At 47.4% G+C, this 26,820-nt stretch overlaps 1 protein-coding gene across 1 annotated transcript in view; it reads left to right on the forward strand.

Moving 5' to 3' along the window:
* The window catches only part of LDLRAD4 (low density lipoprotein receptor class A domain containing 4), a 304,079-nt gene that overhangs the window by 187,366 nt on the left and 89,893 nt on the right, over positions 1-26,820 (forward strand). Inside the window, 1 exon segment of the mRNA XM_012535261.3 lies at positions 2,351-2,491. Coding sequence (XP_012390715.2) covers positions 2,351-2,491 — 141 coding nt within the window.

Consider the following 26,820-nt stretch of genomic DNA (forward strand, 5'->3'; position numbering starts at 1 on the left):
TACTTAAGATAAACTGTTTTGAGAACTTTGTTACATACATGTCATCCTCATTACAAATGAATTTTGCACATTCATGAAAACAGATTTGGAAACTGAGAGGCAGCAATTAGAGAGCCTAAGACCAGAGGTGGTGGATCTGGACACACGTCTGCATTTTCCCATTTATTCGCAGTTTAATTATGTGCAGGTCACTTAATCTGAGTCTTAATTTCCTCATCTGTAAAATGGGAATAATAGTATCTACCCTAATAATTTCACAGGGTTCTTATGAGGCTCAGATGAGGTCATATGTTTATTCAACAAACAGGTGACTCACCAAGGGCCCGTTCCTCGCTGGGCAGCGGTCTCACTGTGAGGGACACAAAGAAGGAAAATGGGTCCTCGGAAGGAGTGAGCACATGTGTTAGTTGCTGCTCACATTTACAAAAGTTCGTGTTGTAGTCCTTTGAAGAGGGCTTGCTCTTTCATCTCTGTGTTTCTGTGTCTCTGGGCCTGGCAGTGAACACAGAAGGAGCTAAAATACTGGTTGTATGAATAACTGAATCACATAATTCATTTCCTTGAAAATATTTTGTAACTCTAGACAGGGTCTCCTTTAAACAAGCTGAGATCAGAGTGAAGTGTGGATGTGGTTTCGTTTCTGCGCTGGTTTAAAGTTCCACACGAACTTGAACGTGGGAGTTTAACCTGGGATCCTTTCAAACCGCAGCGGTGCTTAACTTTTTACTTGGAGTTCGATTCAGTTTAGGTTAGTGTTCCCTTCTTTCCAATCACTGTTTCAACAACATCAGGAGTACTGTTTTTGGCTACTGTCCTTTTCATGTTGGGTAGTAATCCAAACTCCAATATTTCTTTTGGAAAGGAAGATAAATTCTTTCCTTGACATCCATTTTCTCCATTAAGTTAAAAAAAAAGAAAGTCACTTCATCAATGTAATTTCAAGCAGCTGGATTTGAGTCTGTGCCACTTATGGCAGCAGAGTTGGGCTTCAGCAGAGCTCCTGACATGTGGCCTGGTTCACAGTCAGCACATGGAATTTTCACCTGGACGTTGCAGCCAGTCACCAGCTGTGGATGTGCATTTGGGGGGTGTTTACGTGTGGGTCTGAACTAGGTTAGGGCTTTGGTTGTTGTCTCTTTCTAGACTCTGTTAGGAAGATGTGAACACAGAGAATTGTGATGGCATTTTCATACTGGGTTGCAGAAATACTGAGGATTTAACTTGTCTCTTTACTGCAGATAAGGGGTTCTCTTTGCAGCCCCTCTGTGTCGTTAGCATAGTGGGTGGAGGTCTTGTGTGCTGATGTCTAGCTTTTTATTATTTATTTGAATAATGGAATTTTAGAGTGGAAAGGACCTGCCACCCATGTTCTAGACAGACAAAACCAAGGAGAAATGAAGAGGCTGTGATGGTCAGTGTCAGTGGGGGTCCTGGTCTCTTTCTGTGGGGTTTTTTCTACTGGCTGCTCACTGAGTGGGATGTCCTGTGTGAATCCCACCAGCTTCTGTGGGTGCTCCTAGGGAAAAGCTCTCGGTCAGAATTAGGGTGATAGTCGATGTAAGATATACATAGATGTTTATGCGCCCATGTGTATGTAATTTCCTTTATCCTTAATTGCTTAAATTTATAGTAATGTGTTAAGTTTGCAAATTTATTTTGTCTTATAAAAGTATATTCTATTTTCAAATACTGATTTGCACAGGTTGCAGACATCCCATGCTCAGTGAAGCCTACAGGCATTGGGTTGGGCTCCATCCTGTTCTTTAAGTCACTTACGGGGCCCTTGGTACGGATGCTTCTCAGCAGAGGGCACATGTTGTGTTCCCATGTTTTATGTTATAAAGTCAGTGCTGCCCCTGCCTGGTAATAAACCTGGTTCTTCTTAGTCATGAGATGAACGAACACCAGTGAGGTTAAATGTTTTGCCCAGAGCCTCACAACATCCAGTGACAAGTTGGAAATAAAATGTATGAGCCTCCTTTTGTCCAGCCTGAGCTCCTGAGTCCTGCTGCCGCCCGGGCTGCTGCTGCACTAGCTCCCTCATCCTTGGTGGCGGGGAAAACCGCCAAGGATTTTTTCAAGCAAAGGAAGAGTCCCATAGTCATGATTTGCTGGGCACATCATGTTACTATTTTGTGGGTCAGAAGCGTGGGGTGAGTGAGGTATGGCAGGCCCCGAGTGCCCCTGAGCTCTTAACGGAAAGAGTCCGTGTCTGCGTTCTGTTCCCTGGACTCTCCAGGTAGACTGAGTGCCCAGACCATCACGGCACACAGATAGGGAAGGAGAAGTAGCAGCTGAAGAGCATCAGGCTGGCATTGACAACTGCATGCTTTATATTGTGCTTTTTCAGAGTGCAAATTCACCTGCACCAGCGGGCAATGCTTGTATCTTGGTTCACTGGTCTGTAACCAACAGAACGACTGTGGGGACAACAGTGATGAAGAAAACTGTCTCCTGGTGACTGAACATCCACCTCCGGGCATCTTCAGCTGTAAGTCCCTCCCGCTCACCTTGGTATCATTCAGTTGGTTGTGTTTGGGGATGGTTAGGAGGCAGCGACCTGGGGAAGTGGGAAGGATGTTGTTTTTTGGTTAAGAGAAGAGGTTTGTGTTTTCACAAAGGGAATGTTTTCTTTTAGGATAGAAATATGGTGTGTCTGAGAGTCAGAAGTTTCTTCCACTTTGAGCGGCCTGTGTTTTGGTAGAGGCTTTCTACTGCTTATCTTAGAAGCAGTGACTGATCCCAAGAAATAATATATTGACTTAGTATTCCTCCTACTGGTTTTGTAGAATTTTTTAGAGTAATTTTAAACAGTAATTTAAAAATAATTTTAAATAAGCAAAGAAAGGTACATAGAGGGTCCACAATTAAACTTGTAATTAAAATAAGAAAATAGAAAAAGTTTATATGGGACTTTTAAAAAAGGTTGCGATGATGTGTTTTTCTATTTGGTATTGGATGGAAAGCAACCTGAGTGAGATGTTTCCCTGTGTGAATTCCCAGACTGAGGCTGTGAGCATTTCTTGAACTGGAAGAAGGTGAAATCCGAGTACAAAGTTCATTCATTTTTGATCTCATGGCTTTTATGAAGCGGAAGGAGCAAGAAGGTGGTTTGGAAACACTGCCGAACTTCTCTTAGGGAAAACTTCTCGTAGGGAAGTGGCTTGTTGCCTCCTGTGTTTCCTGGGCTGAGGGAAGCGGGTTGCGGTCACGGATGTTTTACAGCACTGACCCTCGTCAGGGGTCTTCCCACTGAGATCATCTCAGGAAATATGTGACTTCTCTCCCCACTTTTACTGACATTATTGTGAGAAGTTATATTTGTTTTTATTTACAGATTCTAAAATTTTTGTTCTAGAGATCAGACTATGTAATACTGATCCTATAATGTGAAATGGGAGGGGATTTTAAAAGAGAAGCAGTTTTCTCTATTCCCACTGTGTTTTTATGTTGGGGGAAAGCTGTGAGTTTTAAACCTGCTACTTATTCCTGCTAAATCGGGAGTCTAATTGTGCTGTCGTTTCTGTTGTGTCAGTTTGCATTTTCTTATATTGAGCCTTCTTATAGAGTCCCATCTTGATACTTTGAGAAGACAGTTTAAGGTGAGCTGTGTGCTTCCTTGGTGTTTAGTCCATATGCTTCCTCTGGCGATGTTTTCTGCAGTAGCCTTTGTGGTCGTCAACACTGTAATTTGCTCAGTATGCCTGCCTAGACCCAGGGGAGGAAGGGACCCCTCAGTGGCCCCGTCCGGCAGCTCTGAGCCTCATCTGCATGGAGGGCGTGAGGATTAAGTGGGATGGTCCACAGGAAGCACTTAGAGTCTGGTTGGTACCGAGCACTTGATACAGGCCAGTCAGCCTCAGGCCGGGGTCTTAGAAGGAGAAGAGCAGAGTGGAGGCAACATCTCACTTGTGTTCTCTAGACTTGAGTAACGTACACACTTACACAGCAAATGGTGGGTAGGACATGAGGACCCTGCGTGGGGTCTCGCCTGGTCGGAGCTCCTGTGAAAAGCAGGCAGGACGCACCTCTGGCCTCTGCCCAGGGGCACTTCCCGGAGGTGTTTCCCCTTCACGTAGGTCGTGCCACTGCTGCAGTCCTGCGGTGTCCCTTCCTCCCAGCCTCTTCCCCTTTCTCATCAGTATTTCCTGGTTTATAAAGCGGATTTCCAGATCTCTTTTCCATTCATTTTTTAAAATGTGAACACTTTAATTTTGCTTAGAAGCCAGGTGAAGCCGTTACATCTGTAAATGGCTCAGCGTTGCCCAGGGAGCTCTGAGAGTCTGTATAGTTGATTTACAATGTTGTGTTAATTTCTGCTGTACAGTAAAGTGATTCAGTTGTACATATATATATTCTTTTCCATTATGGTTTCTCGTTTCTCACAGGATATTGAATATAGTTCCCTGTGCTGTACAGTAGGACCTTGTTGTTTTTTTTTTTTATATATAGTAGTTTGTATCCTAATAGAGGAATCTTAAGATCCTGTTGGCAAACTATTGGTCCCTAGTGTTCAGATGTAACTAGGCTTGTGCCCTTGTAGCCAAAATGGGAGGCTGTTTACAATATGCTGTCTTTTAAGAAGATTGGAAAGTCAGGAGACACAATGACAAAGGGCAGGATGAGGGCTGTGGCTTCAGGTTAACCTGGGTTCTAGTTCTAGCTTAAGGAAGCACCTGAACCCCTTTAAGGCTTAGTTTCTCTGTCTGCAAAATGAGAATAATTTCTGCCATATAAGGTTGCTATGAGGATTTACATGAAATAACACACATGAAGAGTGCGGTCTGCATCATCGTCTCATTGCTGTCTTCGTCCCCGCTTGCCGTTTGGGACGTCTTGGGGAGGGGACCTCCGTGACTGCTGCCGTCTGTCTGCACGGCAGAGCCTCCTTCAGGTGGAGCATGGGTTCCAGGCATCCACAGGCGAGTTCATCCTCAGAGGTTCTGGGCATTTCCCACTTCCTCTGCCCCTGCAGAAGGCCTGCTGGGGAGCCGCCAGCTGAAGGGGGTTTGCTGGGCCTGGCCCACAGTCCTCGCTCCCCTGCTGGCTCAGGGGCCTCTCATCACATATGGGTTTGCTGTGGCTGCTCTGTCCTCTGTGCTGCTGGAGGGTGATTGGGTACCGAATGACTGTACTCTCCTTCCCTTGGTCTGCCAGGCAAGAGCACGGAGCAAAGGCTGTTGTACTCCTCCTCAGCTGCCCGGCAGGGCTTGGATGCTCTCCACTTGGGAGGGGGTCTGCAGGGCCCACCAGCCTGCGGCTGCAGCAGGCGTACCTCTGTTGGGGGCGCCACTTCCTCCCTGCCTTGGGAACTTGGAATATTACAGGACTTCTTGTCTACAGACTGATGCATTCTAAGAAAACAAAGAGTGCTTTCTCCTTATTCCTGTCTAAGAACAAGAGTCATTTACTTGATCTGCTTTGTACCCAAGTAAGGGAAACACTCAGTGTTCTACTCTTTGATTGCACTTAGGTTCAAGCAGGGTGGAATCAGTTTTCTGCCTGTGTTGTTGGCTGTGGGCATGCGCCCTGGCTCAGGTGTCTTGGTCCTCTCTCTCATTTCATATTTGCTAAAATTTAGAATGAATTAAGGTTAGAAAGAAAATGTCACTGTCATTTGTGAAGGCAGCAGTGCTAATGATAATAGAAGCCCTTATAGTAGCTGTAAGAAACTTTTCCTTCCTGAGTGGTCTCACTGCTTCTCCGCCTTGCTGATCCGTGGCCTGAGGTGAGGCCCTGGTTCAGTGGGCCCCGAGGCCCTGCACAGATGTGGGGACGGGGCTGTGCCGAGTGTTTCACGGGGAAGGCGTCTTGCTGGTTCATCTTTTTACAGAAGAGGGGAATGCTGTGGCCAGCTTTTCCCGTGTCTTTTCTGTTCCTCCATCAAAACATTGTACTTCTGAGGGACTTCCCTGGTGTCACGTACAGTGTACAGAGACATCCGCACAGCGAGTCACTGAACATCAATGCAGGGGGCATGGGTTCGAGCCCTGGTCCGGGAAGATCCCCCATGCCGCGGAGCAACTAAGCCCGTGCGCCACAACTGCTGAGCCTGCGCTCTAGAGCCCGCGAGTCACAACTACTGAAGCCCACGCACCCAGGCCCATGCTGTGCAACAAGAGAAGCCACCTCGATGAGAAGCAGCGTCTTTTGGGGAACTGAAAGACACTCGTACAAAGACGACTCAACATGAACACAGGCTGCCAAGCCGAGTGGTCCCAGCAATTCGTGGTCCAGGAGTCCACAGAGGACCGTTCTGCTGGGACGTGGTCACGGTGGCTTCGCAGAGGAGGTGTGCTGGGTGTCAGGGCCAAGGACGGTGGAGTGTGGGTGAGCGAGGCCTTGGCGGGTGGCTGGAGGCAGAGAGTGAGCCAGTCACGCCATACCTCCTGCCCTTGTCACTGAAGGGACGGACCTCGGGTCCCCAGCTGCACAGCCTGCCTGTCGCCTGTGATGCTGGCCCTCCTCACTGGGCTTTGGCTCCGCAAATCCACTACTCTTTGAAGCCCCTGTGCCACATCTTGGTGGCGGGAGCAGTTTCTCTGACTTCTGAGAAGCAGGCATTGAGCAGCCTTGAAGGAACCATGTGCTTTGAAGGCATTGGCAAGAGCAGGCCTTCCTCAGTCACTGCTCAGGAGTCATGCCCTGGAGCTGGTGAGCACAGAGGGGTCCCTGCGACAGCTTCACCTCCAGTGAATGAGGGGGTCCGACATGGGGCGGGCGGTGGGAGGAGAGGGTGGCACTCTCACCGTTACTGGTGGCTCTTTGCTTCTTTCTTCATTGGTGGCCTAGTAAACCTAATCTCAAAGTCAGATGAGCAGATGCTAATAAAGTTCCCCGATTCAGCCAGGATTTTAACTTCAGGACTTTTCAGAAGGAAACTGTTTTTTTGCCCAGGGCTGTTTAGGGTAATAACTACCAAATAAGATAAACTCAGCACATTAAAATCTGAGCTGAGTGTCTTTCTTCCCAAACCAGCTCTCCAGCTCTTCCCACCTTCGTCAGTTTTTTCCAAAGGGACTGGCACTCTCCTTGTCACCAAGCTGTGCTCCCCTGTGCCCCATGTCTGGCTGTCTGCTCCCCGCCTCCCCAGGACTTTATTCCTTCACCCACTCACTCAGCTTTGTCAAGATAGAGTCGACACACAGCACTGTGAGTTCAAGGTGTCAGCGTGACATCTTGAGTCGCGTGCAGTGTACAGAGACATCCACACAGTGAGTCACTGAACATCAGCACTGTGTATTTGGGACCATGTTCGTAACCATGTAGAAACCTATTCACAACCAGGCTTCACAGAGACCGGACCTTTATTTTTTCTGTTTATTTCATTAACGATAATTCTCTAATAACATTCATATTCCTCCAGCTGTCTTATAAATTGTTTTGTTATGTTTACAGTTTGTTTGAAGCAGGATCCAAAGGGGCCCTAAGCGTTGTTCCAGGATGCTGTGCTGTCCCCTGAGGAGTGTTTCCTATCTGGGCCACGCGCGCGTGCACACACACACACACACACACACCCCAGCCACCGCCTTGATCTGGGTGGAAGGTCTGGACTGTCTAGTGGCAGTGTCTCACGCTCCAGATTGTGCCCCGCTTCCCCGGGACGTGTGCTCACCACCTCTCAGGCTTCCTGTCTGTCAATGGTCGGGTCTCCAAGTTTGGGGAGGCTCAGGTGTGAATGAAGGCACTCTGAGGTCCTGCTGTCCACTTCGGGGGGCTCGTTCTGTTATGTGATTATCGTCAGTCATTGGGGGGTTGCAAAGCAGTCATGACCTAATTCTGCCCTTTTTTCTCCATTTACTAGTGGGGATACTTCTATAAAGAGAAACTCCCATTTGCTATGTGATTACCAGGAAGTAGATCTCATATTGCATCAGTTTTCTTAATAACGAGAAGGTTCCCTCTAGCGCTTCAGAGGTGATCAGTGTCATTCTGAACGGATGAATTAAAATGTCTAGTTGTGTACATGGAACCTTTTTAGGAACAACCTCTGCTGCACTTGGGTGTGACCAGCTCCCAGGTTTTGTCACCGAGTCCGAGCTCGCTCTGCTCACCACATGACAGGCCAGTAAATTGGGAGACGAGGTGTTGAGGCAAGGAATACGACTTTATTCAGACAGCCGGCAGACAGAGAAGATGACAGACTAGTGTGTCCGAAAACCCATCTTATCGGGGTTTGGATGCCTGTTTCTTTCATAGAACAGAGAGGGGGAGGAGATGAGGAAGTAAAGTAAAAAGGCCGTAAGTTTTGCAAATATCTCCTGGAATGGCCAGCCTTGGGGAGGGGATGTGTTAATTTCTTCTTCCTTGCAGCCATCCACAGGTGGACAGGGTCCGAATGCTTCGCTGAATAAAGGCACTTTGGTTTAACATTCAGGCAGAGGGACAGGGTTCCCTGAGGCAGGCCACTGTGTATAGACAGTATCCTTTTTTTTTTTTTAACATCTTTATTGGAGTATAATTGCTTTACAATGATGTGTTAGTTTCTGCTTTATAACAAAGTGAATCAGCTATACATATATCCCCCCATATCTCTTCCCTCTTGCATCTCCCTCCCTCCCACCCTCCCTATCCCACCCCTCTAGGTGGTCACAAAGCACCGAGCTGATCTCCCTGTGCTATGCAGCTGCTTCCCACTAGCTATCTATTTTACGTTTGGTAGTATATATATGTCCATGCCACTCTCTCACTTTGTCCCAGCTTACCCTTCCCACTCCCTACGTCCTCAAGTCCATTCTCTAGTAGGTCTGCTAGACAGTATCCTTTTAGTGAACAAAAGCAGCGGGCAGCAAAGGTTAAAGTAAAAGAAACAGATCCAAGATGGAGTCAGGATTGGCTCCTCCCTGTTACAATTTTATCTAGGATTCTGTGATTCTCAGTGGCCTGTTTAACTTCAAGGAAGTGAGACTCCAGGAGTGCAGAGTCCTGTTCCCCAGCACTAGGGGTCTCACCAGCCGCTCTGTCACCTCCCCTGGCTGATCCTTCCTTCTCCTCCAGGCCCCTCACCTTCACCTTCCTCCCTCTGACTTCCCCAAGTGCCTTCTGACCGCCCTGTGCCTCTGAGCCCACTGCCCGCTGCTGCATCAGCCTCGCAGACCCAAGGGCAGCGTGGCCTCTGTTAGGGAGGGCCCGAGCAGCCCTCAGGTCCTTGCCATTCCTGGGTGGAGCCCTCCCCTGCCCTCCCCTGCGCTTGCCCTGGCTGGGCCTGCCCTGTCCCTTTCCCTCCCGGAGCAGCTCAGCTCGCCCCGACCCGCCCTCTCCAGCCCCTTCTTACTCACCACTGCTCTCCCCTGGCTGCTTTTGCTGGGTTGCTTGTTCACGGCCAGATCCCATGGATTTTTTTTTTTTTCTTCCCATTTCTTCTCTTTCTGGCCTTTTCTCCATAGTCGGTAAGGTTTATCATCCCCTCTTTGAGATTCTCCGTTCCCTTAGGGTCCAGGTCTCCCTGGACACCTCCAGCTGCTCCTTCTCTGTGGCGGCTCCTCTGTCCACTAGGTTCCAGCCTGGTCCTTGCCCTTGTCTGTGGGATTCTAGACACCACTTGCCATCAAAGCCACGCCCGTATTCTTATCTCCAGCTCAGACGAAGTATCCAACTCTGCTCGTAAGGCTTCTCCCAAACCTCTCCAACTCCTGAGCATTCAAAGCTGAAGCAGTTATTTCTTCCTCCACCCCCAGACCAGACCGTCCTTTTGGTATTTTCTGTCTCTTAGTGTTTTGCCAGTTACTCAGGTTGGTCACTTTCCTGATTGGTCACTAACCCTTACCAGAAATAATTTCTCCTGCTTGGAACCCTACAACATCTTGTGTCCCTCTTAAGGTGTTGACTGTTCTGCTTCATCAGCACATGTGGACAAGAATGATTTCAAGTGTTAAGCTCTTTGAAGACAGGGGCTGTGCTCACATCTTTGGAAGCCCTGACACTCCTAACGAAGCATGGACTGTACATGTCGGCACTTGAAAAGGATCTGTTGAATTGAATTGAAAACCATTTATCCTTCCTCTGTTACTTCCCAGCAAGCTGTCAGCATGGCCCTTAGTTGAACAGTGACTACAAGGGTTTCAGCTGTAGCCTTAGTGCCTCCCATAGTGCGTGGCATATATAGTATACGTTGCATGGCGTATATAGTATACAGTGTGTGGTGTATACAATATACAGTGAGTGGCCCTGTAAATACGTGCTGAGTGAATGTGATTTTTTTTTTTTTTACTTTATGTTTTTTCAGTTGGCTATATATCTATCTTTAAACAGCTTTTGTGGAATAATTGACACACAGGAAAGTGCACATATTTAGCAATTACAATTTGGTAAGTTTTACATAGGAATATACCCATGAAACCATCACAAGTTAACCATGGTGTGTCCATCTGCCCAACATGTTTGTCACTCTCCTGTGGTCCCTTCCTGTCTTAGCTCCCTGTCTGCACCCCAGGCGACCACTGATGGATTGGTGTCTTTATAGATTGGCTTGTATTTTCTAGAGTTTATATAACTGGAATCATAATGTGCACACTCTTCTGTTTGGCTTCTTTCATCCAGCATAATTATTTTGATTTTCCTCTGTGTTATATGCATCAATAGTTTAGAGATTATGTAGAATTGCTATTATTTCTTCTTCAAATATTTTATAAAATACACCATTGAAGCCATCTGGGCTTAGGGTTTTCTTTGTACAAATGCTTTTAACTACAAATTTAATTTCTATATTAGCTATAGGGCTCTGTTCCTATTTGATAAGCTTTTTAAAAATTAAAGAAATTTTTTTATGCAAGTATAGTTGGTTTACAATATTGTGTTAGTTTCAGGTGTACAGCATAGTGAATCAGTATTTTTGCAGATTATTGAATGTGATTATTTTTGAAAACTCAAGTCGGACCGGAGGATGAAAAAAAACTTGTGTTTTGCGTGGCCTAGTGCCCTGCAAGTAGACCTGGAGGGTGAGAATACTTATTCAGCCCTGGAAGCCTGCGTGATAGGACACAGAGAGAGGGGACATAAGGTCTGTTCCCCAAATTGTCTGTCATTACGGTGTATATTGGTTACTGCCAACACCCAAACTCACTGGAGTATGTCCCTACTCTAGTTGGGGTTCATTCTGTGGCCAGCAGTGTGGCAGGATGCCCTGTGCTCTACTGGGGTCTCGGTTTCCCAGTGCAGAGCCCCTGGGAGACAAGCCCTCCTGGGGCACAGGAAGGGCTGGTTTGTGCGGGGCCCAGAGGTGACTTGACTAGATTAGGTGCGCGTGTGCTGGCACGTGTGGGTGTGCTGCTTGTCGCATCAGTGACCTGGTCAGTCTACCAGCGCAGGTCCCGCTTCCTGCCAGTGTGTCCCTGGGACCGACTTTGTACTGCTGCTGGCTGTGCTGTAAACAGCCCTGCAAACGGTGCTGGGCCTGCAGTTTGTTCCAACTAGAAAATCCAAGATGAGGCCCTGAGTTACAGTCTGCAGTCCCCACTCACTGATTGTGGCTTTAGGCAAGTTGCTTAACCTCCTTATACCTTGATTTTTCTCCTGTGTGAAACAAAGACAATAATAGTATTGGTATCTCCCTCAAAGGATTGTTCTAAGGATTTAGTAAAATAGTTTAGGTAAAGCAGTTAGAATAATGCCTTGCACGTAGTAAGTTGCAGGCACCATGTCTCTTCACCCAAAAATACTTAAATGTGTATTTCCTAAGAAAAAGACATTCTCTTCCATAACCATAGTATAGTTACCAAAGCCCAGAAAATGTAACGTTGACACAGTACTACTTTCTGACAGACAGTCCACATTAAACTCTTGCTGTTGCCCTCAATCTTGTCTTTCGAAGTAGTTCGTGTTTCTCAGCAAAGGCCCCGTGGAAGAGTAGCCCGAATGCTGCTGCGGAGGGCGCTGTGCTGGGCCAGCCCTCCACTCCCTCCTCATCTTATATGTTGACAGCCGGGCGCCAGGACGCACCAGCCGGGGCTTCACCCGCTGCTGCTTCCCACTCATCTCATCACCACTTACCAAAAGCAAAGCAGCAACATAGCTGTACTTCTCTGATGATTAGCGGTGCAAGGAGTTTATCTGAAGGCCTGTGGCTTCTTAGGATGGGGATGAGGTGGGCAGAGAGCTGCCATTTGCTGAGTGCCGGCTGTTTACATGCATCATGTAATTTATCTCAAAACCTAGAAATCTAGCCTAGGGAACAGTGCTCAGAGAGGTTAAGTAATTTATTCAGGGTCACCCAGCTAGAACATGTTGAAGCGAGGAACTAAATTCAGGCTGTGGTTTTTGTTTGTTTGTTTGTTTTTGCTTCTAGGTGTTTGTTTTTTGTTTTTTCATGATTTTTTTTAGTAGGATAAGGATTTACGCATCAGTTTTTAAAGGTTTGTAGGGTGGAGATCAAACAAACAATGTATTATTATGAAGGCCCATAGAAGTGAGGGCTCCAAGAGCAATTGTTTATATGGCAGTTTTTAATTGATATATAGACGATGGTAATCTTCGTTTCATCCTGGATTTTCAAGTAGATTCCAAAATATTAACCCAGGATCCCTACTGTATCAGGGATCATTGATTTTGTTGAGTTCCTTCAGGTTTCCTCTACAGATTGTTGGAGTAATTAATCCCTTCTTCAGTTCCGCCCGGCTGTGTCCTATATATATATATGACCTGCAGGAAGTCAGTTCCCCTTTCCGTTTTCCTTTCTGATCAGGAGGGTGGAAATGTGAACACGGGAGCTGGTGGGATCCAGTGAACAGGGTGCCTCCATTTCTGCCACTGCTTACTCCCCTTCACCTGCTGTGAGCACAGAGCCCCCCCTTGGTCAGACGTGGACTGTTAGCCCTGTACCCCTGATGCACCGCTGGGTCTTGTGAGCTCTATGGCCCCTCCAGATGCCCTCAGTGGATCACACTCTGATGTGGCCTCCACAGGGAGGGTGGGATGGTCTCCCAGTGCGTTGTGTTGCCCCAGGGCAGGGATGTTGGTGGGGTGGCTCCTGCCTTGGTCAAGGTCAGTAGTAGAGGCCGCTCGGCTTGAACCAAGCTGTTCTGCACAGCAGTGTGTGTTCTTTTGACAGGGCTGCCCACCCCTTTTTCAACTTAAAAAAGGAATCCATGGCAAAACAATTACTGGCTTGTGTGTAAATGACCCAGGATGGCATTTAAACAAGGTCAGGGTGCAGCAGCTACCCCGCCGCCCACAGAGGGGCAGGCTCACCCTCCTCCTTCATGCCAGAAGGGCCCCTCCCCGCCCGCCCCTTTGGTTTGTGCCTCTGTTTCTCCAAGACGGTTTTCTGTCAATTAAAATCTTGTAAGAACTTGGAAGGCAACTCTGCCTTTTCAAATAAACAAAGGCAGAGAACAAATGGGAGGGACTTTCAGTAAACCCTAGGCTTCCTTTCCTCCTGCTGTGACACTAAATTTACTGGATAAAAACTACCTCTTAGATTTACATTTTGATTCTGTTACTGCTTTCATGTGTACGGGGCTGTCCCACTTCAGATGAAATTTATCCACTTCTTTAAATATTTAGTAGTCTAGCGTGGATGTTAATGAAAGTCTGGCAGTGCTATTTTGAGAACTGCAACAATGATAGTAATTTTCAGTGTCAGATTCCTGCTTTGCAAAGGGAGAGCGGGTGGGAGGCGCGGCTTCAGTTCTAATAGAGTTTGCCGTCCGCAGGCCTGCCAGACAGATGGGTCATGAATACTGTCTAGACGGCCCTGCCTGAGCGGAGCCCGGTCTCTGAGGACACGCACTGAGATGCCGGCTTAAGTAACGGGAAAGTCAGGGCAGGCCCTCGTGTAATCAGACAGAAATCAATGCGAGTCTGCTTACTGGGGGAGGGGGATGCAGTGTCGGGGGAGAGAAGAGGCCCTCTCTTTCGGATCAGTTTTCGTACAAACTCAACTAATATCAGGCATTAGAGAGAGCGTGAAGGGAGAGGTGTAAGTGGATGGTGCTGTTGATTTAGACTGCGCTCCACCGCTGCAGGATGCCGAGTGATCTCACCCAGACACGCCCTGCCCTGAACGGTGGGACGCAGACGAGGGACCGGATCAGTCGTGTGTGTTGCTGAGCCTGGTGCTGCTCTGGTTGACACCGTGTGTCCTGACTGTTCATTTCCAGGGTTTAGCTTCTTAATTAGGGAGGGTTTTAGAGACTCACCTGGCATGCTTTCTTTTCTGATGAATCTCTGAGAACGTTCCAGAGCTGGCTCTTTTGACCGGCCACTCTGCTAATGGTGCTGGAGGCAGAGAGGTGGAGCCCTCACGAGCACCCACTCGGCTGCACCCTGGGACACGGCACCTTCCGATGGTCGCTTTGCTCAGTGTTTCCCCAGTGCTAGGAGTGGGATTTATGTGACATAAGTAGTGACTTTATACCCATGAAAACTCACAGTCTGAATGGGGTGGGGGCGGGGTGGGTCTGTGCTCTCAGGATGAAGTTATGGGGGGAGGGGCACTGACAGGCGGAGCAGATGCAGCTCAGCTGGGAGGGGCCTTGTTGTTGGACTCCATGTCCTTAGTCATGTATTTGCCTCAGAAAAATTACCCAAAAGGGTCTGCAGTAAAGCTTGGAAGGGACCCTCTTTGAGGAACTGCAGAAATAGAACTGAGATTCAGTCATCACAGCATGTGTCCTGTCCTGCAGAAGGTACCCCCCACCCCCCCGCCCCGGAGGCCCAACCACGGAATCAGCCACCTGGCTTGGAGCTCTTTTAGTTACGTCTCAGAGCAGACGCCAACATAGGCTTTTGGTTTGGAAAAAACTCCCAGCAACCTAAGTTTAGCAATAATCATTTTTTCACTCCTTCATCCATTCTTGTCATGTCCCAAGAGCTAACAGCAGCGGGAAAGCTAGGTGGTCTTTGCTTCATCCTGCCTGGAAAGAAAAAGGAAATCAAAGGTGAAAACTAATCATGAAGCACACGATCCCTGGAAAAGAAGGAATGAGCTCTTGTGTTCGGGAGCTGGAGCCACAGGCAGCAAGCGAGCCGACCTCCCAGAGTGGCTCTTAGAAGTGTCTTCTGGGTCGTCCCGAAGGCATAGCCATCTCTCAGAGATGCTTCGCCCTTCCCTGAATCTCTTGCCTGCCATCCCTTCAGCTACATGTAGGGCATAAATTCTCCCCGTTTTGGACAAGCTGCAAGGAGCGCTCATTGTGGCATCTGGGTGCCATGCGGGGTGTGATGCCAGCTGACAACAGCCTGGGTGTCTGGAGAGTGAACCGCAACACCTCTTGGTTCTGTTCACGTCATCAGAGGAGCAGAACGTTGTCTGCCCGTGTCAGGGGCCCCCGAGATTTCCTGGGGGGACTTGGCTGGAACAATGAGGTGTGGTTCCCCTCTTTGGGAAGAGGCCCCACCCTCACATTGGCAGAACCTGTTTCCGAAGGGATGCCTGGGCGTGTTGCCTCCTTATCTTTATCCCTTCATCTTCACTGGGGCTTCTGGGCTTCCTTTATTCACTTATTCTAAAAAATGGGAGAAAAAGGAACTTGAACTAACCTCTGACCCTTTTCTCCTTAGATCTCTGGGGGAACCCAGGTGTTGTTCCTGGGAACGCGCTCAGACCGGCAGTCTCTCCAGCCATCAGGGTTGGAAGCAGGCTGCTCTCCCTGTCTTGGGAGGTGCGGGCGGCTGAGCCAGGCAAGGACAGTGATATACCTTCTGCGACTTGATTGAGGTCTATGTCTGTGACTTGATATAGTTTCTACAGAAGGACAACCGAGAAAGTGCAGCCCCTTCCTGTTATGTGTGCTTGGAAGATAGAAATTCCGAGTGTCGTCTGCTTCTTGCGGAGGGAACTTGCATGAATCCAAGTTCTTAAAGGCCAGTCTGACCTTAAAAAATGGAGAGGGTTTTAAAGATGTCCCAGGGCACCTGCAACCCCACAAGGCCGCAGGAGCAATGGCTGCTGCCTCCTCAGTCCCTTGTGGCTCTGCATTCGTTCTCGTGTCAGGACATTTAACCTGGAGTAACAGGGACTGATGGACAGTGCAGGTAGCTTCTCCCAGAAAAACCAGGTGCCAGGACTAATTTTCAGAACAGGACAGGGGGCTGGAGAGTGCTCTAGAGAAAATGTGTTTGGGGTGGTTACTCATAGAAAATGGTACCCTAAGTAGTAGCAACACATCCTTTTGGGGGGTATATTTCGTGGAGAGTATTTTTGTGAGTGTTGAGCATGTGAAGGGCACAGGATGCAGAGTATGGGGGCGTGCCGGGGTACAGGATGTGGTCTCCATCTAGTGGTAAACTGGTGCCCTTGAGAAGATCCATAGAGGTTTGGGGCAATTTCTCCAGTGCCAAGTGTGGGACAGCACTGGTGCGTGGGTGCACAAGGCAGACCCATCGTGGGTGGGGGCCTTGGAGAACTCTCTTTCCTGAGCAGCCTGGCATGTGGGGGAATGGTCACAAAAAGCCAACTTGCTTGGAGGTCAGGGCTGATTTTAAGGAGCATTACTAGAAAGGTAGATTGGGGCCAGATTACAGAAAGCCAGGATGTCGGGCCAAGTAGTTTTTATTCTCTATTCTGAAGGAAGTCATTGAAGGGTTTTGAGTAGGAGAGTGAGGCTGTGAGACAAGGCAGTTATACCCATGCAGGTCCTGAGAGAGCACGTAGCTCTGAGCCCCACCTTATAGGCAAGGGAAACTTATAGACGGAGAACAGAGGGGGAGCCCCTGGAAGGACCCTGCCTTGTCCACAGAGCAGGTGGCCTTCAGGTGAACTCGAAGTTGCCATCTGAGACACTACAGGGAAGGTAAAGGGGGGAGGGGTCTGGCTTTTCAACAGGTTTTGAGAAGAGTCTTATTGCTGTGATATGATTATGTAAAAAAAGAAAAAAAAAGAGTTTGAAGGAATGGGTGTGAAATCACATCAGGAGTTGAATAGATATATAGTCAGAGCTGCACCAGCTAGGAGGGGTCCCCCCCCAGCCCGCCCCCATTCGGGGGTCTCACTGCTGGGGAGTGAGGGAGGGGAGTGTGGTTATTTCAGGGCGGAGGCTGTGGAGTGGAGTCACTGGAGGGTGATCCAGCCTCCGAGGGGAGAGGCCTGATCCCGGGAGACTCGGGCAGACGCTTAGCTCATGGGCTGGGGGACGAGCGGAGCCACCAGGGAGCTTGGGTCTGGGGTCTGCGGTTATCAGTCAGCCAGGGCTGGGAGTTGAAGAAACACAGTCAGAACAGTCAAAAGTCATGGTTGTACTTTGCAGCTTGCTTTAAATTTTTTAAAACATCAGCCTTATTGAGGTATAGCTGACAAAATTGTAAGATGTTTAACGTGTACATTGTGGTGATTTAATATATGTACACATTGTGAAAGGATTCCCGCCACCTAGTAAATTACCACATCTATCACCTCACATATTTACCGCTTTTGTCCCTTTTTTTTTTTTGGTGAGAATATTTAAGTTCTACTCTTAGCAAAAGTTTCATTTGTACAACAGTGTTGCCACCTGTAGTCACCATGTTGTACGGTAGGTCCTCAGACCTTGTTCATCTTACAGCCGGATGTCTGTTTCCTTTACCAGTTAGTTCCTCCCTGTTCCCCTCCTAACTCCTGTGGTGTGTGTGTGCACACGCATGTGTGTGAGCACGCATGTGTGTGAGAGTGTGTCACAGGGTTTTATTGTGTGTGAATGTTAACATTTGAATAACAGCAGGGGCTGTATTTGAGGAAAGATACACGGTCCAGTTCTTTTCCCTTTGGAAACAAGTGATGGACTTTGTTTCGCTGCTGCCGTGTGTTCAAGTGCCCACATTGTAGAGGTAAGGAGGCCTGGGAGTTGTTGCAGTGTGACACGGTATCATGGTGTTACTTGGGAACTTTGGGTGTGACGTTTGCAAGGGGAAGGACCCTTAACGATATTTTTTTGGAGGCCCAGCACTGAAACTTGTTTTTATCGTGGATGACAATAGATTTGTGCATTGCTCCTGTCACACGAGTGGCTTAGAATCAGAGTCAGAGGCTCTGTCTGCTACTCTGGGCAGTGATCTTGGTTCGTTACCGCCTTGGGCCTGGGTTTTCTCCACCTGGGCAGGGAAAACGATTGTGATCCCTGGAATCCCCGTGGCTCAAAAAAGCACCTGAATCAGTGACTTTATGTCTGTTATTAACTTGAATGAGATAAATATTGGACACAACATTTATCCAGAAGAGGTGTTTCTTTGTGAATCATGTGATTATTTTCAGGTGTTTGCTGGAAGTCACCAGGCAGACAGCATTTCCTGGTGTCACACAAGTGCCTCCCTGTGCCCCTCACTCCGGCCGTCGTCACCGGGTCTGCCTTTCCCACTGTGACCCCTTTCATCACTTGCCAGCCCCTGCCCGCAGTGTTCTTGTGTAATCTGTTCACGGGGGACAGTCAGGATGCAGTGTGTGAATCCAGTCTGGCACCTAGCTGCACACTGGCGGAGATGGAAATCTGTGATCGCAGCAGTGAAATACGCTCAAGCCGCGGGGGCTCGGGGCTGCTGTGGCTCGAATGGGGCCGAGCAGGAGGGCGCCACTCCCGCCCCACGTTGGGTGGTGGGTTCTGTTTACGTGGTGGTGGTCTCTGAAAGGGACCGCCCAGCTCCTTGATGAGCTGTGCTGCCTTTCTGGAACTACGGAGACAGAAGAGCCTCTTAGTACGACTGTTGGTGCTGAAGGCAGTTGACGGGGAGGAGAGATGTTTGCAGTGGCGACAGGAGGTGGCCTTTTGACCAAATAGATCAGTTTCTGTCCTGTTCGTGGTTGATGTTTCTCTAGATGACATGTTGATCTGAGTTATAGAAAGAGGTTCTAAATGTGTCACTTAAATGCGCAAAAGAATTCCAGTATACCAAGTTTAAAGGGATGATTTAAATGCCGTACAGTAAATTAAATATATAGAATTTTGAATTTCTGCCTTGCAGTTTTGTCCTGGCTCATATTAACCAATGACTCCATTCTGTTCATAATCTTGAACACCAAGATGCACCCTCCCCTATTTGCTTGCTTTCACTTTGCAGTAATCAGTCAGGTGAAAGACACCCGAGTGAGTGGGCGACAGCCAGGGCTTGTCTGCTGAGATCGCTGGGTCTGTCGAAATTGGAGGATGGCTGTTTCTGCGGGGAGGGTGCAGGAGCCCACCTGGCCCTCCCCAGAGCTCACCTGAGCCTCAGGGCCTGGCACCTGACAGAAGTGAGGTGGGCAGGGTGCCGCGTGCATGGCATTTAGGGCTCGGGCATACCTGCTGGGGAGTGAGGAAGCCCTGCTTTCGTACAGCAGCCCTGAGGCCACAGCTACAGTCACGATCACCTGTGGGTCACTCATCCATTCATCAGGTATTCCTCTTGGTGCACTTTGCTGGGTCCCCAAGGCACGCATAGGGCATGGAAACTCGCAGGTATCCCGTCAGTGTTCAGTGAGTGGGTTCGTGTGCACCCGTCACTGTGCTGGGCGATCCAGGTTCTGTTAGACTTGGTGGTCCTCACCTGCAGAGGATAGAAAGTAGACTGATGCTGGGTTACCTGCACACACACACACACACACACACACACACACACACACACACACACACACACACACACACACACACACACACAGACACACACACACACACACACACACACACACACACACACACACACACACACACACACACACACACACACACACACACACACACACACACACACACCCCAGAGCGGAGCCGGGCGGAGGACCCTTCAGCTGCTGTGCGTCCTGCCTCCAGGACCCGGGTTTCTATCCGAGCAGGATGCAGGCAGAGAGCCTGGAGTCTCCCACCTTTTCGAGGGCCCATGCAAATATCGGAAACAGGGAAAAAATGATACTGCCCCACGAGAGGAGAAGAAAGCTGCAAAATGGAAATGAACACATGTAACGAAAGGTCACAGGACTCAACAGCACATCAACTAGTCAGCCCCAGCCATCGTCTCCCATGGGATGTGGTGTGGCCCCCGAAAGTGCTGGCGTGGCCCTGGGCAGCCTGCAGTGCCACCTGCTCCCTAGGGAGGAGCTGCCCAGCCCCTCTGGGCGGGCATCCAGGCTTCTGCACAGCTCCACCTGCCCAGGAAGGTGTCCTGGGTCCCAGCACCCAGCCCGGCCCAGGCACACATCAGGGGGTGGGAGAAGGTGCCCCTTCACCTGAAGAGCAGGGACAGAAAGGGGCCACTGCCAGCCTGGGTCTGTGCTGGGAGCCAGCTCTTCTGGAGCATCTCTCTACAGAGAGCCCCACCTGGAGTCAAGTCACTACTGTAGTTGAGGAAACTTTTTATAGGGCTCTACTGTGTGTGGGAAACTCATCGTGGATCCTGGTCAGAGCCCAGGCACCCCTTCTCCAGGCTCTCCTCACACATCTTCCCAGTGTTTTGGGAGCAGGTTTTGCTACAACACGTCTAGTTTTCTGCTTCCTACCTTCCTGCACCAGAGTTAAACTTCGAAACACACATATATTCCCTCATCTTTTTCCTCTTCCCTCTCTCCCATCTGACTCTCCCCTCCACTTCTCTCTCTCCTTCTTTTCCTTCTTTTTTTCTTAAATGGGATAGTGATATCTGCCATCTGCACTTTGGGCTGTTTCAAACAAAATGTGTAAGGAGGGCTTCAGCAGAGGCGTCAGGGCACAGGGGTAAGGGGAGATGCCCAGAGGGTGTGCGGCCCTGTATCAGTGCTCCTCAACCTCCAGGGAAGGAAGTCGGCCCCAGGAAGCCCTGCGCCCAGCCTGCCCTGTCCATGGCCTCTGTCCTTTTAGGATCTCTCAGACACTGTCAGTCAATAAATACTGAGAAGTGAGGTGTGGTCTGAGATGAACATGGCCGCAAAGCACAGCAGGGAGGTGGTCCAGAAGGCCAGGCAGACTGGGTACTGGTGGCTTTTCAGGGGCGGAGCGGAGACAGTAAGGATGTGGCCAGAAGTACAGAGACCCCAAGCAAAGCCCCATCCAGGAACTCCTGTCCATTGAAGGAGCCAGAGGGCTCAGACCTTTTGGTGAACAGTTCGCTGCCAAGACTGGAGGAGGGCAAAGGTGCTCTCTGGGGGGAGATCCTGGGGGATCTGTGTGGAGGTGGGCTGCCCTGAGGGCCTCCCTGGTTCTTGGGGGGCAGCTGACAGGCAAATGCAGCCCTTTGGCGGCAGCCCGAGGGTGACTTGCTGCCCTCAGGCCCGTCGCCTTTCAGAATCTCTGAAGTGATTGATGGTTCCCTGCAGACAGCAGTTTCCAGATTCAGTGCCGTGTGTGCTTGTTGGGGAGGGCTGACCTCTTCCTGGACCTGCATGGGCAGGACAGACTCTCGGGCCCTCCTTTCCCCAGGCCTCTATTTGGTCTCCGAAGAGAACGCCTTTCTCTTCCTTCATCTATGGAAGGGCACAGCCTGCCAGGCCCCGCCGTCCAGTTGTTGGCACCATCCCCCAGCCTGGGTCTGGAAGAGCCAGGCAGCCAGCGGCCGCGGGACTGAGGACGAACAGGATGTACTCCCTTTCTTGCCTGTGAACAAGCAGCTCTGTTCTGTTGTTTTATTTTATATTCAAACAGGCTTAAAAACACTTCTTGACACTCATCTCCCAAACTGTCATTTTTTTTGAGATAGTTGACGAGCATACATACACCGTGTCTTCCAGAGACTCTGATTTACACCCTGTGGTGGGCACTCCCAGCACAACTCTGACGCTTGATCCTGACTCGGCACGGTTCCCTGACACTCCTGACGACCACTGGCAGGGTGCTAGGTTTCAGACCATCCTGACAACTGCCCCTCCATCCTGGCGAAACACAGCAGCTAAGGAAAATGTGCTGCAGAATAAGAGAAAAGGACGCATGATCTCTTCTTTTAAAAATGTGTTTCTCAGCATGTTCTCTGGCATAATTTCTGCACTTGTGGATAGTGCCTCTCAGCCTTTCATGAAATTTCTGCCTCTTACAAATGTGGAAAAAGTAGAGGCTACTTTAAATTATAAAGACAAGCTTTAATCTAGTCCAAGAAGCTGGGGGAAATAGACTGCTTTTCTTGCTTTCAGCCCCATTTCCCTCCCTAATGTTAAATACGGGTTTTTCTCCCATTTTAGAGGGTTTTCTTTGTAGAATATGAATGAGTTATTTACTGGGTAACAAAAAAACAAGCCTTTTAAGTACAAATGGAGCTTTGGAGATCTCTCAGTTTGAAAGACTGATCTCTGCATAAACACAACTGTTTCTCCATATTGCTGGGAACTCTGCATCCAGCTGTTGGGCCACAATTTTCTATTACGATTTTTATAATATGAAACACTGGCTAATAGCTCAGCAGAGAAGTGTTTGGGCACAGTAGCAATAGGGAAGTGTTTACATTGCCTTATCTGTGTTGATGAGCAAAGAATAGTAATTTTCTACAGAGTTGCTCTAATCTGATTAATAAAATTAGGCATTGCATATTTTCATTCACCTACATTTTTTTGAGCTCATGTCAACCAGTAGCCTCATTTCAGTGCTTCAGTTTTCCTTATTAAATGTCTGGTTGTACTTGTTGCCTTTTAAAGCGCAAAATCTTAACAGCAAGTCTTTCTTTTCTCTGTGTGTAAATGAACGACGTAACCAAGACTGTCTGCCACGGGGATAGTTTGGAGGTCACTGTGCACCTAGGGCCTTCCACTCAGAGTGACCGGCTGTGGAAGGATGGAGCCATTACCTTCAGAAGTACCCTTTGGGGCCTTCAGAGCCGGACTGCTTGAGGTGTACATCCCTGTAGATGGGGCCTGTAGATGGGGCGTGTGAAACCCTCCTTCCCTTCAGCCCCACCCCACCCCAGGGTTTTAAGACAAAGCTGGATTAGTGAATTCATGGCCTGACGGGCTACACTTCACATCCCCGCGTGCACCTGTCCCTGGCGTCGGCCTGGCCACGGGGCTGGGAAGTGCAGTTTCCCGTTGCTCATGGCCCATCCTGCCTGCTGTGATGGGAGAGAGGAGAGTGAGCTGGAAGAGGCTGAAAGAAACATTGCTCAGATGCAAAGTCAGATGATTGTCTTCTCTAGGAAGCTCCCTATTAAAAATCTACATGGCTATTGAGAATCTACATGGCTGTTTTGTAATTGAAGTTAGGCCATGTTTAACCTGTATAATATCTGCTTAAAAACCCTGGATATATTTTCTGTCTATTTCTGTGATTCACTTAATTGGCACTCCGTTGCAGCTTCCATGTTAAAATCAGTGTATCAAACAGCATGCCTGCTCTTCATTCTCATGCTATATTTTTCATTTATTCTGAAGGTCAGATGAATATGTTCAAATTCTGTTAGCATGTTGGAGTCAGAAATGAAAAGATGACTTAACTTTTTATAACCTCTAAAAGAATCATTCAGTGTCAGGAAACTAGCCTGTGGGAGTTACGGACAAATGCACAGTCCTGAATATTTTCAGCTATTAAAAATAAGTAAAAGGTATGACAATTAGAAGGGTGGGTTATGATTTTGGAGACCTACTCTTTTATCACTTGATGGATTCTGCATCCTTGTTCTGGTTGTGGAGGGCAGTATTTTGTGCCATTTATGCCCTCACTGGCTCACAACACACAAAACCCACATTATATTTGACATCAGGCTCAGTACCTGTTGGTGGAGGACATGGAGCCAAAAGGAAACGGGATTTCCTAATAAGGCTTTTGGCTTGGCAGGGGATTTTTGTGGGAAAGACACTACATTTATTGAGGCAATTTCTTCCTCTTCACTAAGAGCGTTTTTCTCTATTTCTCAAGCAGTGCTGAGTTATGGACATGTTTGTAAACTGTAATGTTGCAAGTTAGATAGCCCTCTCTATCTAAAATCTCAACCTCGTCATGCTCTCTGCCCCCTTTGCTGCTTTATATTCTTTCCTTATCACTTGTACTAATTAACATACTCTGTATTTTACTTATCTTTCTTATTTTGTCCCCTCTCCCAGATGTTACTCCAGGAGGGTAGATATGTATGTTTAATTTACTGGTGTGAACTACAGTCAGTACTTAGAACAGTGCCAGAGTGTACAGTTAACATGTGTTGAATGAAATAATGATGCTCAGAGCATAGTTTTTATATAGTAATACATCTTTTGAAATTAATTATCTTTTTAAGAAATAATGAAATTGTAGTTCAACATAAAGAAGTCAACCAGTGTAATACACCACATTTTAAAAAATGAAGGAAAAAAACACGCTTATCTCAATAAACAACAAAAAAGGCATTTGACAAAATCCAGCATCCTTTCATAATATAAACACTTAAAAAACAGGTGCAGAAGGGAACTTCCTCAACAAAATAAAGGACGTTTATTAAAACCCACAGCTAACACCATACTCAATGGTGAAAGACTGAAAGCTTTCCCCCTAAGATAAGGAACAAGACAAGGATGCCAGTTTCACCACTACTATTCAGTATCGTACTGGAAATTCTAGTCAGAGCACTTAGATAAGAAAAAGAAATAATAATCATTCGAATTACAAAGAAGGAACTAAAACGATCCCGATTTGCAGATGACACGATCCTGTTGCAGAAAATCCCAAAGAATCCGCACAAAAGGTACTAGAGCTAATAAACAAATTCAGCAAAGTTGCAGGGAAGATTAACACAGAGGAACCCATTGTTTCTATACATGTGCAGTGAACAATCTGAAAGGAAATTAAGAAAGTAATTTTATTTAAAATAGCATCTAAAAGAAGAAAATAACTAGAAATAAATTCAACCAAGGAGGAAAGACTTGTACAGTGAAACCTATGAAACACTGCAGACAGAAATTTAAAGAAGCCTTAATTAAATGGAAAGACATCATCACATATTCATGGGCAGGAAGACTTAATATTGCTAAGATGTCAGTACTACCCAAAACGATCCACAAATTCAGTGTAACCCCTACCAAAATTCCAGCAGCCTTTTTTTCCCACAGAAATGCAAAAGCTGATCCTCAAATTTGTACAGAATTGTAAGGGGTCCTAAATAACCAAAATAATCTTGAAAAGGAACAAAGTCAGAGGACTCACACTTCCCAATTTCAAAATTTATAAAGCTACAGTAATCAAAACAGTGTGGTACTGGTATAAGGATAGACATAAATTCTATTCTCAGTGGAATAGCATTGAGAGTCTGGAAATGTATACCCATACATCTATGGCCAACTGATTTTTGACAAGGTTTCAAGTCCATTCAATGGGGAAAGAATAGTCTTTTTAACAAATGGTGCTGGGACAACTGAATTTCCACATGCCAGAGAATGAACTTGGAACCCTACCTCACGCCAGATGCAAAAATTATCCTAATAAGAGTTAAAAACCACAAAACTCTTAAATGAAAAGATAGAGGGAAGTCTTCATGATCTCGGATTTGGCAGTGAATTCTTAGATATGATACCAAAAGCATGAGCAGCAAAAGAAAAAATAAATTGGTCTTCATCAAAATTAAAAACTCTTGTGCATCTAAAGACATTATCAAGAAAGTGAAAAGACATCCTACAGAATGGGAGAAAATATTTGTAACTCATATATCTGATAAGGGCTTACTATCCAGAATATATAGAGAACTACTAAAACTTAACAAAAAGACAACCCAATTTAAAAATGGGCGTAGGACAGCAAAGAAATGATAAACAAAATGAAAAGACAACGTACTGAATGGGAAAAAATATTTGCTAATGGTATATCTGATAAGGGGTTAATATCCAAATGTCCAATATAAAGAACTCATATAATTCAGTAGCAAAAAACCCAAATAATCCCATTTTAAAATGGGCAAATGACCTGAATAGACATTTTTTCAAAGAAGATATACAAATGGCCAACAAGTACATGAAAAGATGCTCAGCATCACTAATCATAAAGGAAATGCAAATCCAAACCACAGTATCACCTCACAGCTGTCAGAATGGCTATCATCAAAAAGACGAGATAACAAATGCTGACGAAGATGTGGAGAAAAGGAAACCCTTGTGCCCTGTTGGTGGGAATGTAAGTTGGTCCAGTTTCTATGGAAAACAGTATGGAGATTCCTCGAACAATGGGAAATAGAACTACCATATGATCTAACAATTCCACTTCTGGGAATATATCTGAAGGAAATGAAAACACTGTGTCAAGGAGATATCTGTACCCCATGTTTATTGGCATGATTTACAGTAGTCAAGACATGGAAACAGGGGCTTCCCTGGTGGTGCAGTGGTTGAGAACCCACCTGCCAATGCAGGGGACACGGGTTCAAGCCCTGGCCCGGGAAGATCCCACATGCTGCGGAGCAACTAAGCCCACGTGCCACAACTACTGAGCCCACGTGCCTAGAGCCCGTGCTCCTCAGCAGTAGAAGCCACTGCAGTGAGAAGCCCACACACTGCAACGAAGAGCAGCCCCCCACTCTCCACAACTAGAGAGAGCCCGCGCGCAGCGACGAAGACCCAACACAGCCCAAAAAAAAAGTCATGGAAACAACCTAAGTGTCTATCAACGGATGAATGGATAAAGATAATGGGTGTGTGTGTGTGAGTGTGTGTGTGTGTGTGTGTGTGTGTGTGTCTGGAATATTATTCAGCCACAAAAAGAAGGAAATCCTGCCATTTGCAAAAAGATGGATGGATCTTGAGGGCATTATGCTAAGTGAAATAAGTCAGACAGAGAAAGACAAACACTGTATGATTTCACTTATATGTGGAATCTAAAAAAGAAAGAAAGAAAAAACCCTCAACATAGAAACAGAGATCAGACTTGTGGTTACCAGAAGCGGAGGGTGGGTGGGGGAATGAGAGGGAGGTGGTCAAAAGGTGCAAACTTCCAGTTATCAGATAAATAAGAACAAGGAATGTAATGTACAACACGACTGTACTTAACACTGCTCTATGGTTTATATGAGAGTCGTTAGGAGTGTAGATCCTAAGAGTTC

This window comes from Orcinus orca, chromosome 15 (assembly GCF_937001465.1).
Source record: "Orcinus orca chromosome 15, mOrcOrc1.1, whole genome shotgun sequence".
Lineage (NCBI taxonomy): Eukaryota > Metazoa > Chordata > Mammalia > Artiodactyla > Delphinidae > Orcinus > Orcinus orca.